Genomic DNA, 19,446 nt, shown 5'->3' with positions numbered 1-19,446 from the left:
TTAAAGGAAACGAATTAAGGATTTGTTGTGTTCGGTGGTATAAATGGTGGGGTTGTTGCTACTTAACATGGTTGTTTTAAATTATGGGAATGTTTTTTAGAAGGTAATGATTAGAAATAATACGTTATGCAATCATTAGTTTAGTGGATATCGGGCTACATTATGTCCGATTTTTTTTTTGTGTTATCTAATACTGAATAAATTTTTATTGTGCCGATTAAGTATTGTCCTTTAAATTTTTTTAACGTTTTTGTAAGACAGGTCTTTAGAGTGATAGCTCGGCGTATCTATAAAATTGAAGACTCGATTGACACGCTTATATAAATGTTGTGCATGTAGGGAAAGTTATGAAAAGCTATTTTCTATTTTTAGATTATTTAAGAGCACGTACATCAAAGTTGTACTTTGGAAGTCTTAAGGTCTATATTCTTTTAGATGTTGTCATGATTGTTGAATTTGCTACTTGATTGGTCAATTGATATACTTGGGTTGCGTGGTCCATAAATTTTGCTTTGCTTTTCCTGTCTGCATTTCAGTCTTCTTTTTCTATTTCTTTTTCTCCTAAAAAACTAAGTTCTTTTCGTGCAACAATGGCTAGTACTGACAGTACTGCTACTTCTGGGAGGGTGTTTACACCGCCGATTTGGAGATCAAATGAATCGAGATCAAAGGAAGAGAATGCTGCAAGCTTTCGCGCGTATGTGACAGATATGACGGAGAAGATGAATAGTCACCTGGAATTTCTAGAACAAGAAATTTCAAGGGTAGGGAAAGGCAAAAAGGAAAAAGGGGAATCCAGTAAGAAGAGAAAAAGAGAAATCGAGAGAGATGGTTGTGGAGATTGGCCTGTGATTATTATTGAGTCAGAAAGCAATAAAGTTCTAAATGATCCTAAGGAAGGAGGTGAGGCAGAAGGGAACGAGGAGGACGCTAAAGGGAAAAATACGGCTGAGGAAGATGGGAAGAAAGAAGGAGGTGAGTCAGAAGAAGGGGAAGATACTGAAGAAGAAGAGGAGATCGAGGAAGATGATGAGACTGATGAGAATGCTGAAAGTGATATGAATTCTGAGTCTGAAACTCAGAACGAGGAAAAAGCTGCTGCAGAGTCTGATGTATCATTTGAGTCAGAGAGTCATGAGCATGACGATGATGATGATGATGACAGTGGTGCAAAGTCTGATTCGGGGAATTATCAGGGAGCAAATGAAGAGACAAGCAAAGACTCTTCCATGTTTGCCATGAAAATTCCCGATTGAAAATTACCTGTAAAGAATTAGACACCATTGTTGTTTTTTGTTTGTTGATGGTGTGGTGTTTTTTGGCTAGATTTCAGAAATGTTAGCAGATTTAAAGTCTGTCAGGGGGATTTTTTTAGTGGTAGATTATAGTTAGTTTGTCAAAGGTGAATGCCTTGTAAATTAGCTAGGTAAACATATAAGTAGGGTGTAAAGATCTATTATCTAATGAAATATGAAAGTATGGTGCATTTTGAAGTGCTGATGGTATCTCTTTAGCTGTCTTAAATTTTTTGTTTGTTATATTAGATAATATCTGGTAATTTAGTGCATTTATGTGTTTACTTCTCTAGTGAATTTGATAGGGAAGGAATTAAAACATCCAAAGCACCTAACTAACCATAATAATAATAATATTTCACATTATATTTACATAATAAGCTTGTTCTTTCAAAAGTACATAATGCCTGATGCCTGATGATCTAAAGTCTTGCTAGTAATCAGGCTGCAAAAGCTAACTAATTACAACAACTTTCTTAGTCTAGTACTTTAAAAAGTGGTGTTATATAGGAACATGTACTGTGATAGAACTTGTTCCTATTCAAAGCCACATATTCCAAAAGGCTAAATGATAATGCATACTCATTTAGTTGAGGTTGCATTATCTCATAAGAAGTAACATTCTCTCTTATGTAAGCCATTGGATGCAAAAGCTATATATACTAAAGCATAGCCGATCTAAGATGGAAGTAACATGATGCAAAAAATTTAAGCTTGTAGTCTAGCCGTAAGGAGTAGATATATTAGGAAACATTTATAGATGAAGCTGTTACCCAACTGATCTGCATTATCTGGTTTATTTCTTTTTATATGTCTTCATCAGACTCATCATTTGGAAAGACGAGGGCTCGACGCATGGTCTGCTTTTCCTGCTTAATGCCTTCTGTTTTCCCTGCAATACTTTCTTCTCCATCGATGCTAACATCTTTTCCTTTGAGAACAGCACGAGCAATTTGTTCTGCTTCTTTTGCCTTGATGGGGTCTGAAATCTTTTCTGTTGTCTGTGTTATTGCTTCAAGGACATCCTTTGCTGGTGTAGTAACAACAGTCTCATCATCATCATTAGATCTCTTTTGTCCAGAATCTCCAGTCTAAGATTGAGCAGCCTGATCTGCTGCAGCCATTGTCTCTGCTAAGATGCATGCATCTTCCTCTTCTTGACTCCAGACTGCTGAATCAAAAGCTTGAACAGTTTCCTTCTTGATTGTTTTGCTCAAAACTTCTGCATCAATTGGTTTTTTGCCATCACTTGTGCCAGTATATGCATGTGCAGCATCACCTGCTGGGTCAGCAGCATTGGTTGTAGGTGCAGCAACATTGGTTGCAGGCACAGAACGACTGGCTGTAGTGCTACTACCTGCTCCAGCAGCTGTGTCGAGGTATTCCATTACAACAGCTTTTAGACCCCATTGGAGAACCTTATTTTGTTCCAAGGCGGTAGTAGGACCAATCTTGATAAGAAAGTATGTGCTTGCTAGTTTGAGAGCAATTTCGTTAAACCTATCAGTTTGTTCCTGCAATATAAATAAAATTGCCTCAGTCACGAAAAGAATTGCACATGCTAGCATGATCTAAGAGCAGTTAAGTATCTACCAATATTTTCATCTGGTAGAGATCTTCAGCTGACAATCCAAGTAATGGAATGCAGTTTTCAGTAAATGCAGTAAACTGTAATGCTCCAGTTCCATCCGAGACATTGAAGGTGATTGTTGCTCTGCAAGAACTTATAAGTTAGTATATGCTTGCTGCAGATATATATAGAATTTCAAGACTACAACAGTTTTACGGTGAAGCTCTCCCTTTTTTTTTTTACCTGTATGTAGCAGATACTTCATTTCTTCCACAAGCTATGCAGTTAAAGCTTTCCCCAACATTCAAGTATGTGCGCTTACCACAGTGAGAACATCCGATGTATGCCCTGAGCTTTTCAAATGCAAGATCTGGTGCTACAACCCTCAGCCAATAGAATTCTTGTGGAAGTGTTGTTGTTGCCTATATTATGATATAATTGATAATATTATTGTGTGGATAGATGTTAGGTTCTTATATAACTGAAAGCATTTGTTTAAATACAGGGAATGTCTACATGATGGAAATGTTGGTGTATACACAGATTTGCTAATTATTGAGTGAAAATGAATTCCTTTAATACATGGTTTTTATGTTACAAGTGTTAATGTGTGATTTAGACACTTTACTTCAGGATTAGCTATAACATGCAATGTATGCTAAAGCTCTTACTGCACTGACAGTCTCACTTGCATATTTTCAAGATAATTTAGAACAATGATAGTATATATACCTTTTTTGTTCTGATGCGCTCTATGGTGGTTAAAATCCTCTCAGTAGGTGGATTCCAGGCAGCTGTAACTCTGTTTTGCTGATCAATCAACACACACCGATGTTTCCTTGCCCTGTTATCAAAGCATGTGCTGGTTATTACTTGGAATACTATTATAAGAGTTTAAATGTAGTTATGAATCTAACTAAGAAAGTCTGCATTAGTATACCACTCAGCCAGTGCTGCTGCCTTTTCACCTTCAGGTTCTCTGATTATCTCAGTAGACATGGTTGATTCAATCTGGAAGCCTGTAATTTTAGGACAATATTAAGTGCATATCATGTTATTAATGCTGTGTAAATTAGGGCAGGTTAAGCAAATGTTTTTCATGCTGTATCATGAGCTACCTTTACGAGTGATAGGACGTAGGGCTGTTATTCCTATAACTCTAAACAGATCACTGTCCGATACAAGAGTCTCACATTCTGGTCCAGACAAATCATTCCAGGTGCAAACCTTTACTGGCTGATTAGTGCTGAAAATATATAGATATAGATACATAAATATTTCACTTTTAGGATAAGTGACTGTGTAATATACATGCTTATCTATTTAAGTAGTAGATGCAATTACCTATGATCTATCACCATTAAGTCGCGCACAAAAGACTCCTTATTTAGAGTTGTCACAATCTTCCTTGCTTCTTTTGCAACATACAGCACAATAACAAGTATATCTATATCAAAGAGAAAAGTGTAAATAGTCTTTAAGTGATAAGCAAAACATATACATGCATATATATATATATATATATATATATATATATATATATATATATATATATATATATATATATATATATATATATATATATATATATATATATATATATATATATATATATATATATATATATATATATATATATATATATATATGTAAAAGCATAAATGGATTGGAAAAGAAGCTCAGATTTATTTTATACCATGTCTAGCATCATCATCAGCAACTCTTGGAATAGAAGCAAGGGATTGGTATTTTGGAAAGATTATTTCTCCTTCGGGATCCAAGGATTGAATGACAGTCCTACTTCCTAATACCATCTGAAATGGAAGATCTGATTCCTTCTGTCTATATTGGGGATCAAGTGGTCTAACCAAGGCATTAGCAATGTCATAATTGCCTCTAAACAGAATCACATGTTTATACGCTTCAACTTGATCACCAAAGAGTGTGAGCTTCATGCGATTTTTCTAGTACACAAAACACAGCAAGAACATGTAATCACACATCTGCACATAATGATCTATAGAAAGCATAGTGTGCATTTGCATATGGACTATTTAGAATATACCTTGTCATCCTGCACTATTATGTACTGGTATATGATCTTCTTTTCAGATTTTTGTGGCCGACCTTTTTCCGCAATAAAGACCTTCACTCTAAACGATTTGCTTGACGCATTAAGCTCATTAAGAAACCGTCGTTGAGGTGCCATCACAGAACTGCCTATTTCAAAAACACCATCAAGGTGTAGGAAATTGAAACACACATATTGTGTTAGAAAGTCTACTACAGAATCACAGCCAATTTACACCTCACAATTGGCATTCATCACTAAAAGTAAATTTCATTTTAAAAGCTACTATATTAGGATTATTAACCATGATGATAGTACACATATTCTACACAGAAGGCGTTTTGTTTATAATAATTATTTGTAAATATCCCTTCTTTTTTTTTTTTTTTTGGAGTTACTGCATTTGCTCTATAACAAAGTAAGCTGCTTGGCTATAATATTGTTGATAAGTAATATTATTTGAACTCACTGATTGCAAAGCTTAACACCTAACTCAGTAAAATAATTTAGTATTGAATTTTATTTTTACTTTTTAACAATGATAAAGAGGAACCTAGCATTATTTATTCTGAAAGTAACATACAAATGGTGGACAGATTTGTATTAATATATTTCATAGGCAGCATTATCTGAACACAATGACCATTTGTACCTAAATAATTACTAATTCAACTCAATTTGGCAAGCATAATAACAACAATTAGGTTAATAAATCATGGGAAGTATATGACTGATTATCACAATAATTAGATAAAATTAGTCTGTAAAACCTTGAATTCAATTAAATTAAAGCAGAATTATAAAAGAATTGCACAACATAGATATAAAATGCTGGTAAATGAATAGGATCGTTTTTTATACTAACATAGCAACCAATCTATAGTTGTGGAGTATAGCAAGGATCGTTTTTCATATTAACACAGAACAAATTTTATATTGCAAATTTCATAGCGTTAGGGTCCTGTAATGATCTAATTACTGTCTAAATACATGCTAACACATTTGCATTAACAGCACAAACAATAACAATTACGATATTACATAAACAGCTAGCATTCCGACAAAAAATACCTTTTTTCTACATATATAGTATCCAATGATTTATAATAAATGCTATGATGTTGGTATATGCATAAATTGACAATAAGCTAGCAAATTATTGGGTCTTAATTTGACTGTAAATTTCAAATAAAGAAATTGAAAGGTATATGGTCTCTTCATACCTGACAGTGGATTGAGCCAAAGAATGTGACAGCAACGTTGGTGTTGAAGAATTAATTATTTTACTGAGCTCCTTCTTTTTGCTTCTTTAGATTAATAGTCTAGCTTATGATGTTAATTTGAGCTCAATTGTAGCAATGAATTTATAGGGACCTCAATTTACTGGAAGCTTAGCAAAGGGTACTCTATTCAAAGTTACTGTGTGTGTAAATAGTGGTCTGCTGTTTTTTTTTTTTGCTTAAAACCAGCATTCAATGCTCCTAGTTTGCCTAAGATGATTTTTTGTGATATGTAGCTTGTACTTTAGTTGAATTATTTTATCATGTGCTTCCATACTTTCTTTAGATTAGTTGGGTATAAAATTGTACTTATGCATTTTAGAGTAAGTTACATTTAATTCACGTTGTCTACGAATTATCGTTAAAATAGATGACTCGTCAAGAGTATACACTAATTAGCTAATCACAATTTATTATTCTAATTACCCTGCAATATAGAATTGGTCATGATTAAGTTTATCAAATTTATGCTTATCATTTAATCATATTTCTTGCTATATTTCATCGAAAAATACAAGGCCATTTAATCGGATTACACAAAAACAACTATGCGACCGGGAATTCTAAACTATGCTAACCTAATAAACTCATTTGTATTAAGTTTCATTGCAACAAAATCAAATTGTATTTTAATCTTTTCAAAAAAGCTGTCAAAAACTGACCCTTAATGTAGAATTGATTATGATTAAATTTTTAGATTTTATGCTAATCATTTACTCATATTTCTTGCAATATTTCATTGGACGATACGATGCCACTTAATTGGACTACGGAAACATGACCGGAAATTTTTAACTATGTTAACATAATAAGTTCATTATTATAAATTTCATTGCAACAAAATCAAATTGTACTATAATTTTTTCAAGGAAGCTTTAAGAGTTCATGGTCAAATGGTTTTCCTTAATTTCCTCCCATTCACCTATTCTGTCTTTTAACAAAATCTTATAGATATTTGTCAGTTAACTCCAACCTAATCTAATCTATTTTTCTGCTTCATTTCATTTTTCTCTTTTTTTTTATGCTCCCTTCAAAATCATGTGGCCTTGTTTGATCATACCATTTAGAAAGTCTGTCATAAAACTATTAGGTAACACATGTAGCATGCCTGGAGCAAAGTAACATTGTCTCAATTGTATTAAACGAAGAGCCATGCACTTAAAGAAAAGCCTGAAAACATATACATATGTATATACATTTATTTCACAGAAGCATTGTCTATTAATTTCTTAAGCTGGCTATTAGTCTTTATTACATAGAAACAAAAGATTATCTTGCTTTGCAATTCCAGAACTATAGATTGGTTGCTATGCAATTGCAGATTAGATAAATACTCCAGCTTGAGCAGCTTTAGAATCATTGACTCCTTGGTGTAGCACTGCACATTAGATACAACTCTAGTCTTAGAAACATGGTAGTGCAAGAGTAAATCTTAATACAGAACAAAAATAGAATTTCTAAAATTTAAAAAAAAAAAGGATTCATAACAGAAAGACTATTGACAAAGGGAATAAACACCAGAAGTACAGTAAAACAGAAGCAGTTAGTGTCTTATTCTCTGATCATATAGCTGATTAATTACAAGCAATTTGAGAATGTCATTATAATGGAAGCAGAAAGTGCAAAACAGAATATGTGAGAAAAATTCCCCTGAATCCTTTATATAAATGACTTATTCACATCTGAAAATCATATGACATCTGAAGGTCAATTTCTATACAGCGATCAATAGTGTCTTACAACAAAAAATAAGTAGACCTGCATGACTGTGCTGTTACATCAGCAAATATTCTACTATCAGTTGTTGTATCTACACACCACACAGTATAATAGAGGGCATAAATACTGTAATTGGAAAACAGCAGGAAGCTATATTCTGTGTAACCTGCTTATGTGGCTATACAATTCCAGCCATTTTGAGAATGTCATAAGATATGACATTTCTGACTTGACCAGAATGTTCTTGATCATCCTGGGATTCAGTAATTACACTGACATTAGTTGCCTTTTGAGCCCGCGAAAGTGCAACATATAGCTGTCCATGTGAAAAGCACGATCGTGGGAGATAGATTGCAACCCTACTAAGTGTTTGTCCTTGTGCCTTATTGATTGTCATTGCAAAACTTAGTTTCAAAGGGAACTGTTTCCGTTGAAACTGAAAAGGATATTCTGAAGACGCAGAAGGTCTTAGGTTTATCCTTGGTATTAACACATGCTCTCCTTTATTCTGCCCAACAGCAATCACACACTCAATAAGATTAGGAAAGAAGCGCTTGCATAAAAGTCGTGTTCCATTGCACAGGCCTGATGATGGTAAAAGGTTTCGCAGTAAAATCACTGGGCTATTTATCTTCAACACAAGCTCATGAGGGCTCATGCCTCCAGGACAGAGCTTATTTATGAACTCAATAGGATAAATAGAGCAGTTATCATCGATCACTGAATCATAGCTCCTATATGTGACTGCCTCACCTGGATACTTATCAATCAATACTGCATTTATAACATCTACATCTTCGTTCATTGGGGTTAGTATAGCTCTTGTTGTAAAGATAACCTCACTAAATGGAGGCATATCCATTTCAGGAAATGCAGCTGAAGTCAGATGCACATTCTGTGGCACAGCAGCATCACAGGGCTGGACAATTTTTGATGGCAATTCAATATATGCATTTTCACTCTCTTGCAGCTGGCCATTTCCAAGAGCCAATAAAAACGAAGCATATGCTGGATCATGCCTAGCTCGGATGTTCTCTGTCAGCTTGAATTTTATTAGCTTTGGCCACAAATCAGAACAAACTAAGCTTGCAGCGACTACTTCTCGTTGGGTTTTTCGTGGCACAATAGGTAAGACTTGCCTGAAATCCCCTCCAAATACGACAATTTTCCCACCAAACAGCAACTCTGGGTTGCATATATCCCTAAGCAAGACATCAAGAGACTCAACATTTTCTTTTTTTGCCATCGAGGCTTCATCCCAAATAATGAGTGTTGTTTCTCTGAGTAATGCAGCAAGACTTCCCTGCTTAGGCACATTGAATGCAAGAGATTCATTAGTATCCAAGGGAATTTTAAAACGAGAATGTGCAGTCCTTCCCGAGGGAATGTTAGCAGCAGCTATACCCGATGTTGCTGTTGGCAGGACAATTTTATTCATAAGCCTTATTTCTGCATACAATGCATTATATAAAAAGGTTTTTCCTGTTCCACCAGGTCCATCAATAAAGAATGCTCCATGCTTCTGTCTGGTAACATAATCCATGATGACATCAAATGCCTCTAACTGAGCATGGTTTAATTTTGCTCTGCATTCTAAGCATTGCTGCGGTATTGGAGCATTTAGTGCATCTTCAATATCTTTTGTCCTTTGTATCTCATCATCATCTGCGTCTACTAAATGGTCTAGTCCAAATACAGCAAGAGAACTTCCCATAGACTCAACTAACCATTCAAGTGATCTTACAGTAAGATGTTTTACTTTAGCTGGATTAGAAGCATGCTTATGTCTAAAATCTTCAGACAAGAAGTCATAATATTTCATCCACGGAGAAAGAGGGTCGCTAGGCTGACAAAAAATAAGTATAGTAGCAAAAAGCTTGCGAATTGCATGGGGCATTTGAACAGCACAACCTTCCTGTAAACATAAATCAACCGAATTATCTTCCTCCAATAGTCCAAGCTTCAATGCAGCCTGCTGAAATGTACTACATAGATGACCATTTACTGTTCGCAGTGCTTCAAATGATGTAGGACCTCTAACATTGTGGAGCAACAACCTCAGGAAATACCTCTCACCTTCGGATGGTCCAACAAATGCCAATCTTCCAATGCTAATCTTTTTGTTCTGCCTTTTGTTCCAGCGCTTAGTTGATGCATTCCATGTATAGTGCTCGCAGAACTCATTATACAACCATGTTGCTCCAGAACCTAGCCTAGCATTCATACTAAAAAATTCTGTTAGACAAGTTCTTGAACGCTTATCATCTGACACCACTGATGTTAGTCGCTCATAAGGCCTAACATTGATAGTCTGCGAGTTAGGTAGATGTACAACAAGAGGCATAACTGGAGGATGCATCTCATAAAGATCAAAGCCAAATAATCTCCAAGCAGCTTCACAGGGTGAAACCCATCTACCAGACTGATATTGCTGTATTTCATCATGAACAGGTATGTCGTCTCCAGATTGCACAACATTAAAAGATATCTTATCATGCCCCTTATAAACATACTTATATAAGTACTTAACTGCTGATATTGTAGATTAAACCTCAACATTTAAATGGCAATCAAAATAAGATAATAGATAGGGGTTATATGGAATCACCCATCTATTATCCATGGGAGTTTTTCGAACAGTGACTATCTCTCCTGAATTCTGTCTTCGATACAGTGGATACCCATCCGAGTTGTTTCTTGTCTCATCAGAATATTTCTTAGGATAACTAGGGATGTCAACGGGGCGGGGCGGGGCGGGTTTTGGCATTTCCATCCCCATCCCCGCCTCCCATTTTCATCCCCATCCCCACCCCCATCCCCGCAGCGGGTCTGGAAACTTTCCCCATCCCCGCCCCGGCGGGTCTAACTTCAAAACCACCCCCGCCCCATCCCCATGTGGATATCCATCCCCGTTTTAGCCCCACATAATCCCCGCCCCATACCCACCAAATCCCCACCCCATACCCACCAAATCCCCACCTGAAATCCACCACAAATAATATATTTAAATCAATTCCAACAAAAAAAAAAAAAAAAAAAAATTCTATACTACAGCAGCGTACAACTCAAATACAAAGAATGCAGTACATACTTCACATATTGAAAAAAAAAAATAACAGTAACTCAAATTGTCCAAAGTCCAAAATTAAAAATACTACAAGTTTACAAATATTAAAATACATAATAAGAAATCCATTATTCGGTGCAAACTCCACTTGTTCCGGAATCGATATCCCATGTTTCAAATTCTTCCTCTAATTCACCCACTAATTTGGCATACTCATCATTCCTGAATTCTCCACAATCTGCAAATACAACAATGTGACTTAATTAAAAAATAATAATAATAATAATAATAATAATAATAATAATAATAATAATAATAATAATAATAATAATAATAATAATAATAATAATAATAATAATAATAGTAATAGTAGTAATTAAATAAAATGTTATTTTAGCTATCTACCTTTAAGAGTAGCCCATATCCAATTTTGAGTACACATTAAAGCTTCGACTGCTTCCGGTAAAAGCCGACTACGATAAGGATTAAGAACCCGACCACTTGTGCTAAATGCGGACTCCGATGCAACAGTAGAAACAGGAATGCTCAATATATCTCGTGCTATTTGCTGAAGAATGGGATATGTGCCTCCATTTGTCTTCCACCAATTAAGAATATCAAAATCTTGGACTAGAGGCACATTAGCAGCATCTAAATACTTATCCAATTCAGAAATTTCATTACTTGGATCCTTATCTTGTTGCAAAAATTCTGCAAATTCTTGCATAAAGGCCTCTTCATTGGCTTTGCTACTACTACCCAAATCAAAAGGTTGTTGGCTACTACTACCTTGAGTTTTACCGATCTTAGAGCCATATTCTTCAACCAATCTTCGTAGAAGATCACTAATTCTACCAACCTCAATTTCAAAGTCATGCTCATCAAAAATTTTTGCAAAATAAAACCGAATAAGAGCCATTTTGTATCTAGGATCTAGTATTGTTGCCACTCCCATTAAACCATTCACATTAGCCCAATATTTGTTATATTTCAGCAACATAATGTCAGCCATTTTCCTTACATAATCATGAGGAGATAAAAGCCAACCAGAAATAGCAATTCTCAAAGCACAAATTTTAGGAAAATAAAGATTGGCAGTGGGGTAATTTGTTCCTGAAAAGTTAAGGGTAGTTTTACTAAACACTTCTAAATGTTCACATATTTTCTCAACTTTTTCCCAATCTTCAGGTGTCGGTGGATTCTTATATAAATTATTTCTTGCACTTAAAACAACAAACACTTCTCTATAACAAATAGCAATAGAAAGCATTTCATAAGTAGAATTCCACCGAGTTTTGCAATCAAGTGCTAACTTTCTAGTACACTCAGGAGCTATTTGCTTAGCAACTTGTTCAAACTTTTGTACTCTCTTATCAGAAGCAGTCCAAAACACAACACTATCCCTAATCCTTTGAACACCATTTGATACCACAGCACTTAAACCATCTTGAACAATCAAATTTAAAATGTGAGCACAACAACGCATATGAAAAAAATCACCTCGCAATAAAAGTGAGCTATATGGAAACACTCCTTTCAAAATTTCCATCATTGCATCATTAGTCGAACAATTATCCACAGTTATAGAAGACAACCTAAGATCAAGATTCCATGATTGAATGCTTTCTTTCAATGCATCAGCAAGGACTTCGGCAGTATGAGGGGCAGGGACATATAAAAACCTATCAACACCATTGAAATTGACAAATAAAAACCTATCATCATCACTTATAATTACTATGATATTTTCCAGGGAACATCAGTATAAAGGTATGTTTTCATTTTAAATCTCACACAAAAAACTATAACAATACAAAGGCAACCAAAAAAATAAACAAGTTATAAGTAACTAGAAAACAATACCTTATGATCCGACTTTGCAACTTCCATGTATTATCAATGAAATGTGAGGTGACCGCCATATAACCTTTTCTCTGGTTGTCAGCAGTCCACATGTCAGTAGTTAAGGCAATCTTGCCCTTTGCTTTCCTCAACAAGGTTGCAACATTCTCCTTCTCAAGCTCATATCTTTTCATAATATCTTTTCTTGTTGTGTTGCGAGATGGCACTTTAAATCCAGGTTGGAGTGTCTTGCTATACTTTCTAAAACCCATATGTTCAACCATGCTAATTGGATACTCATGCAAAATAATCATCTCCGCCAAGTCTCTTCTTCCATCTTCTTGGTGGAATTCATAAGGGGCCAATGTCATCGTTTCATTCTTATCATTCAAGTTTTTTTGTGTACCAAACAATCTTGATTGTCGAATATCTTGACATACTCTCTTTGGACATATTTTTAAATGATCTTTCAAATGCGTAGTTCCTGCTTTCGACCCACCAGCAAGTAGCTTAGAGCAATGGTTGCACTCAGCTTTTACTGCATCACCAACCCTCTTTCTCTTAAAGTCAGACCACACTGCTGAAGTATGCCTACTAGTTATTGGTAGGACAGAAGGATCGGAATTAGTCTCCATGGGACTTTCATCGTCATCCAATGTAATTGGAGTATTACTAGCTGAAGTGGGAACACTAGCATTATTGTCATTCTTTGATGTCATTCTCCCCTAAAAACAAATTGCAGTAATTTAATGGTCAATTCATGAACAAATTAAACTACTACTTTCAACAAGTCAACACAAAACTTTTGTAAAAAAAAAAAAAAAAAAAAAAAAAAAAAAAAAAAAAAAAAAATTGACAATCACGCATCATCAAGTTAATCTTTTTTAATATCTATCCTATAATATCCATCCTAATATCTATATGACTTTCCTTTTTTACCAAGTTAATCTTGCATATAAATAAGACCATCACGCATCATCAAGGACATCAACCCCACAATTTTATTTTATTTTTTTTTAAATAATCTCCAAATTTTTTATTTTTAAAAAAATTGACAATCTCAATTCTCTTTCTCTTCTACAATGAAGAAGGACGCAGAGTTGAGTGTTTCCTGTAAAATTTCTGGTGCAAATGAAGAGAATGAAAGGGAAGATGATGATTGGAGTATCTAACCCTTGAACCTCCCAATTTCCCATACAAATACAAATTATCAACATATACTTTGAAATTATCAACATCTATGGTTAACAGTAGACATAATTGAACATACAAGTACAAATTATTCTATATCATGCAACTAGAAATACAAATTATCGTCATACAAATACAAATACAAAATAAAATGCAAATAGACACATGCAACTCAAAAAACAAGTAATCAAACATAATAGCAAATTATTCAAATTATTTTTCATAAAAAAAAAAAATGTTTTTGTTACCTAGGAGTCTAGGACATACTCACAGACGCAAATCAATTTAATGAACTCATACATAATCAAACTAATGGCTTCTTAATTAATTTCTTAGTTGATTAGTTAATTTATTTTTCATATGATAAAATGATAAGGGAAAAAATAATTGGGGGAAAAAAAAGAGAAAGAGTTAGAGAGATTACCTGGAAGAAATTCTGGTCAGATTCTTCGTTTACCGGCGACGAGATTCACAGCCTCAAAGGTGGAAGTAAGGTGACAGCCTGAGAGGAGTAGATCTGTTTTTTTTTTTTTGACGGAAAGGAGTAGATCTGTAGATGATGGAGGAGAAAGTGAGAAATGGAGGAGAAAGTGAGCCTGAGTGTGTGACGGCTAGGGTTGAAAGTTTGAGAATGAGAAATTGAGAGTGTGTGGGCTTTTTCCAGAAACTTCATTAATTAGTTTTTTTTTTTTTTTTTTTATATACATAATAAATAAATTAATGATATATGTACATATGGGTCGGGTATAATGCGGGTATGGGGCGGGTATGAGATGGGTCAGGCGGGGCTGGGCCGGGTATGGGGTGGGTCAGGCGGGGCAGGGCGGGGATGGGGTGGGTCAGGCGGGGCGGGGCGGGGATGGGGCGGGTATTGCCTAAAATCCAACCCCGCCCCATCACCCATGGCGGGTATGGATTTTAGACCCATCCCCGCCCCGCGACCCGCCAAAGCTATACCCATCCCCGCCCCATCGGGGCGGGGATGGGGCGGGTCTCCTACTAGACCCGCCCCACTGACATCCCTAAGGATAACCATACTTGCAGTGACCCGGGCTCTCTTTGTGCTTCATGCAGGGACACTCTGGATTAAGGTGACCACATGGACCGTGCATCATATGTTTAAGTACGGTTTTCCTTAGATAGCTATTGCTAACAGGAGGTATTTCAGCACACACAAATTTGTCATAGTCAGCAAGGCATTTGATCTTATAGTCTGACTTTAAAATGATGAGAAAGTGGGCATGTGGTAAGCCTCTTTTTTGAAACTCAATAATATAGATCATTGCTGCGACCTCCCCAAACACGTTTTTTTTTTAATCAAGTGTTTCAGAGCAAGCACTTTTGCTCTAAAGACTCTTGCAACTATATCCGGTCTATTCTGTGCCTCTTCTCCAACAGCAAGCTGTTCTTTGATTTCAGGCCAATTAGCATTACATGTCATTGTCACAAATAAATCTGGCTTCCCAAATCTCTGAACTAATGACATAGCATTTAGATATCTCTTCTTTAAATCTCGAGGGCCACCAATAAAGGTTGGAGGTAAGATCACTCTGCGCCCAACATTTGCTGCACAGTTTTCTCTAGTTTCAATAGTATCAAGTATTCCCTGATAAAGATCAGCTCTTATAGTTTGCTGATTCTTACGAAAAAAATCCAAACGCGTATTTTCCACCTTCACATACATATCAACAATATACTGCTGGAAGCATCTCCCTGCTCTAAGAAGCATATTATTGGGGCGACACTGAAGTTTGTAGGCATAATATTCCCTAGCTGAAATTTGTCTATCAGATTTTGATGAACCTCCATTGGCACCTATACACAAAACAACAACAGATAAACTAAGCAACACATAATTTACAGTATATACCCCTCAAAATACCACAGCTTTATCTATACTCTATTCAAGTGCTGCATTTTTTCCAACAGACTTTCGGTCACCCAAGTGATTCATCTTTTGCCTAATATATTATAATTTCTTAAAAAAAGCAAACATCTAGTGTTCCTATAAAAGGCATCAATAACAGAAGATACTTACGTCTAGCCTCCTCTTCCAACAAATCTTCAGTAGAATGCACAATGCATGAAGAAACAGGATCTGGTTGAGTCTGCAGCTGTTGTTCTCCACCCTTAGACATTTTTTTAAGACCCTGAGTCCAACCACAGTCACCATAGGGAAAAAGCAGTGGATATTGCAATGGATCGTAACATCCATAATAATGCATGATCCTATGAGATGAATCTTTTTTCCCTGTAACCAAAATGTGAAGACTTTCTGATTCACTTGAAGAAGTGTTCTCTGGCCAGATGACAGCAACTTCATCAGTGGATGGAGCATTGTAAACGCGCTGATCTGGTACCGTAGTCTTATTAAGCACAATCTCTGTAGACTCAGTAATTGAAATGTCTTTTAGTGATCGAAAGAACCTACCATAGGGATTTAGTTCCATAACTTTCATAAGAATAGCCAAGACATCTTTCCTTAGCTTTGGAAAACAACGCAAACGTTTTTCAGCTTCAACCTGACCATCGTAGAAATAAAGCTGCATATATTTTGGTCCCTCATCTCCAGGAATCAAACCAGAAAGGTTATGATAGATTTGCCCATGCAACTTAAACACATAGATTCCCTTTTTTTCTTGGCATCGGTTTTGCCACCCAATGATGTGAAAGCAAACATGTTGTTATACAACCGTATATATCTTCTGAAATGCTTTGCATCCTCCTCCATAGAAGTGAACAGTTTCATCAATTCAGGAGGATGTTCATTTGCTGCAATCTTAACTTCACCATCACAGCAGCAGAAATGGAGCGTCTCAAAGGCAAATTTAAGCGCCCTACACTTGCAGCATCGAGTTGGCTGGGGAAGTTTATAGGCCTCTGCAGGTAGTTTCTGGCCAATTACAGCATCAGGGACCTCTGCTCACCATAGCATATTTCGAAACATTCACATATAGATTAATGAATTCAAAAGGACAATACACAACAAAGACTGTAAAATTGAGATTAAATGTAATTACTCATGACAGGATGCCTTGTACGTGGTATCTTTGCACCCTTAGCAGCAGGCTGCGTTTGAATCCTAGGAAAAAGTAATTCGTATGATGAGAATCGTTTTTTTTTTCCTTGTCAATGGCCTTGATCAGCCAGTCTACACAGTTCATAGATTACATAAAGCTACTTATGATGCTGCATATCCTGTCCACATAATTCTTGATGAATACAGAACCTATAGAGAATGATTCAACTCCAAGGTAAAAGCATTGCTACCTAAACAGCTAACAACCCTAAAATGCAGGCCAAAAAAAAGTTAATTTTAAGTGTATATCTATGATATACCTTTCTATTTTACTCTGAGCTTCTGTCTGTAAATTCCTTAGGCGTTTGGTGTTGTATCCACCCGAAGATGATGGTTCTCGTAAAAGTCGATCTACAACCAGCTGTCATATAAAGGCCACAAAAAACACTACAACACTATTCTAACAAACTGAAGACATATTAGAGCACTTACTCATATCTGAGCTTATATGTTGGTTCTATCTACTCAAAACCATAACCTTTAAGTGTAGCTACTTCTAAGAAATCCCATGAAACAGATGGCTGCAATAAAACAATCACTTTACTAAACAAATGAATAGAAAAGCAATACTAACCAACAAAATATTCTGAGTATACTATAATCTAACATGATATAATAATCTGTAAAAGCAAATCATTTGCCAAATCTATATGAAAATAGATGCTGTAAAGTAGCAAGCTACAATAACATGTAAAGGCAAACCAATTACCAAATCCATACGAAAATAAACTTAACTGCATTATATAATTCAATATATAGGCAAATTCAGATGCATAATCCATACAAGCGAGGGAATCACCAAAGTCACTACATTACATAATTGACTATATACTTAAATCTAAAGTCCTAGCTATTATTCCCAACAGAAAGTGATACATGATTAGTTCTTACACATACCCGATACCATAGACTACTAAAGCAACATAACCTAATACCCCAGCAAAAGAAGCAAAACAAAAGACATGCACCACATTCTATTTCCATTCCTACACCTAGCCTATCTAGTCCCTCAGCAACTTTGCACGCTTGAAACAGCCATTGAAATCTTCTGACATCGGAAATACTGAGTGCATTTCACAGCCAACATCAGCAACAGGAGTTGTCTCTGCATAAATGTGGCGCAGGAGACGCTTCTTAGGAGGCAGAACAGGTGGGATGGATACGGGCACCTGAAACTCCTGTCCAAGAGGAGTGAGACAGTCCTGCTCAACAAGCACTGTAGAGGGTTTAAGCTGCTCTTTAATTCCCAATACACGCTCCTTCACACTCAGATAGCTTTCCCTTTCCAAGGTACACAAAACAGCATCAAACCTAGCCGTTGTCACTTTATAGTTAGTATCCACTATCACAAGATTAAAGACATCGGTGAGGTAATCAACAGCCTTTCTAGCAAGGCTCTGCTTAGCTTCAGCCACTGTTGAACCATAGTCACTAAATAGGCATCGAAATCCTATGCCATCTCGATGAGGCATGATAGTAAACCATGAAGTGTATTGCTTGGCAGAATGTTCAATAGTCTCAATCGGAGTACACCTTATATCAACTGCTCTAAAGATAGCCCTTAAGATGACCACAAAATCAACAACTATCTTCTTGTGTTGGTTTCCAAGATCAGTAGGAATATCTTCATACATGTTGATTTTGGGTTCTTCCCTCTCAATTCGCTCAAGCTCTTCTTTCTTAAACCAAAATAACTGACCACAGCGCTCATACATTTGCTTCCTTAGGTAAGTCACATCCTCAATAACTATTTCATATCTCTTCATGAGATCATACACAGCCTTTCTAGCAGCCACCTCACAAGACTCTTCTATACTCTTAGTATACCCACCAATGTAAACAGAAGCGATGGGACCACAGTCTGTCTTAACAACCACACAAGCAATGCTTCCAGGTTCATCAACAAATTGGTAATCTGGATCAGGGAAATTCAAATAACTGGTAATCTGCTTCAAGAGAGGACGGAAAGGCATCACTACTTGTGTGGGTGGTAAATCCATCACCTGTAAATAGGGGGAGACTCTTAATTTAAGTGTGTAATAATAAACATTACAATATAAGACATATGTGCAAATGAAGATGATCATTTCCCTAACAGCAGCAACTACCTCCTATACCACACACTCTAACAAAGACCAGCCAAACATGACCATACATGACCATACAAACACCTACAATCTTAGACCATAGCCAAGGGAATATATCAAGCCCTCTACACTATGATTCCTACACTCTGAATACAATTTTCTACTCCTCTATCTCATCCCCCTCCCCCCCCCCCCCCCTAAAGCCCTCCAAAAAGCACCACACTATTCACATCAATTGGTATCTA

The 19,446-nt window shown here is 36.1% G+C and overlaps 2 protein-coding genes across 2 annotated transcripts; both read right to left on the bottom strand.

Annotated features, from left to right (window-relative positions):
• Positions 1-8,113: 8,113 nt before the first annotated feature.
• Positions 8,114-10,714, bottom strand: LOC145610425 (uncharacterized). The gene is made up of 2 exons (XM_081665770.1): positions 10,544-10,714; positions 8,114-10,435 (listed from the first exon to the last, which is right to left on the bottom strand). The coding sequence occupies exons 1-2, from the start codon at positions 10,712-10,714 to the stop codon at positions 8,114-8,116; spliced, it is 2,493 nt and encodes an 830-aa protein (XP_081521896.1).
• A 4,600-nt stretch (positions 10,715-15,314) lies between these two features.
• LOC145610424 (uncharacterized) lies at positions 15,315-16,584 on the bottom strand. Its single transcript, XM_081665769.1, has 2 exons — positions 16,074-16,584; positions 15,315-15,850 (listed from the first exon to the last, which is right to left on the bottom strand). Exons 1-2 carry the CDS (start codon positions 16,582-16,584, stop codon positions 15,315-15,317), a joined length of 1,047 nt encoding a protein of 348 aa, XP_081521895.1.
• Between the last annotated feature and the right edge of the window lie 2,862 nt (positions 16,585-19,446).

This window comes from Chenopodium album, chromosome 24 (genome assembly GCF_948465745.1).
Source record: "Chenopodium album chromosome 24, dcCheAlbu1.1, whole genome shotgun sequence".
Taxonomy (NCBI): Eukaryota; Viridiplantae; Streptophyta; class Magnoliopsida; order Caryophyllales; family Amaranthaceae; genus Chenopodium; species Chenopodium album.
Note: the sequence above shows the minus strand (reverse complement) of the source record. Positions and strands in the feature narration are given on the sequence as shown.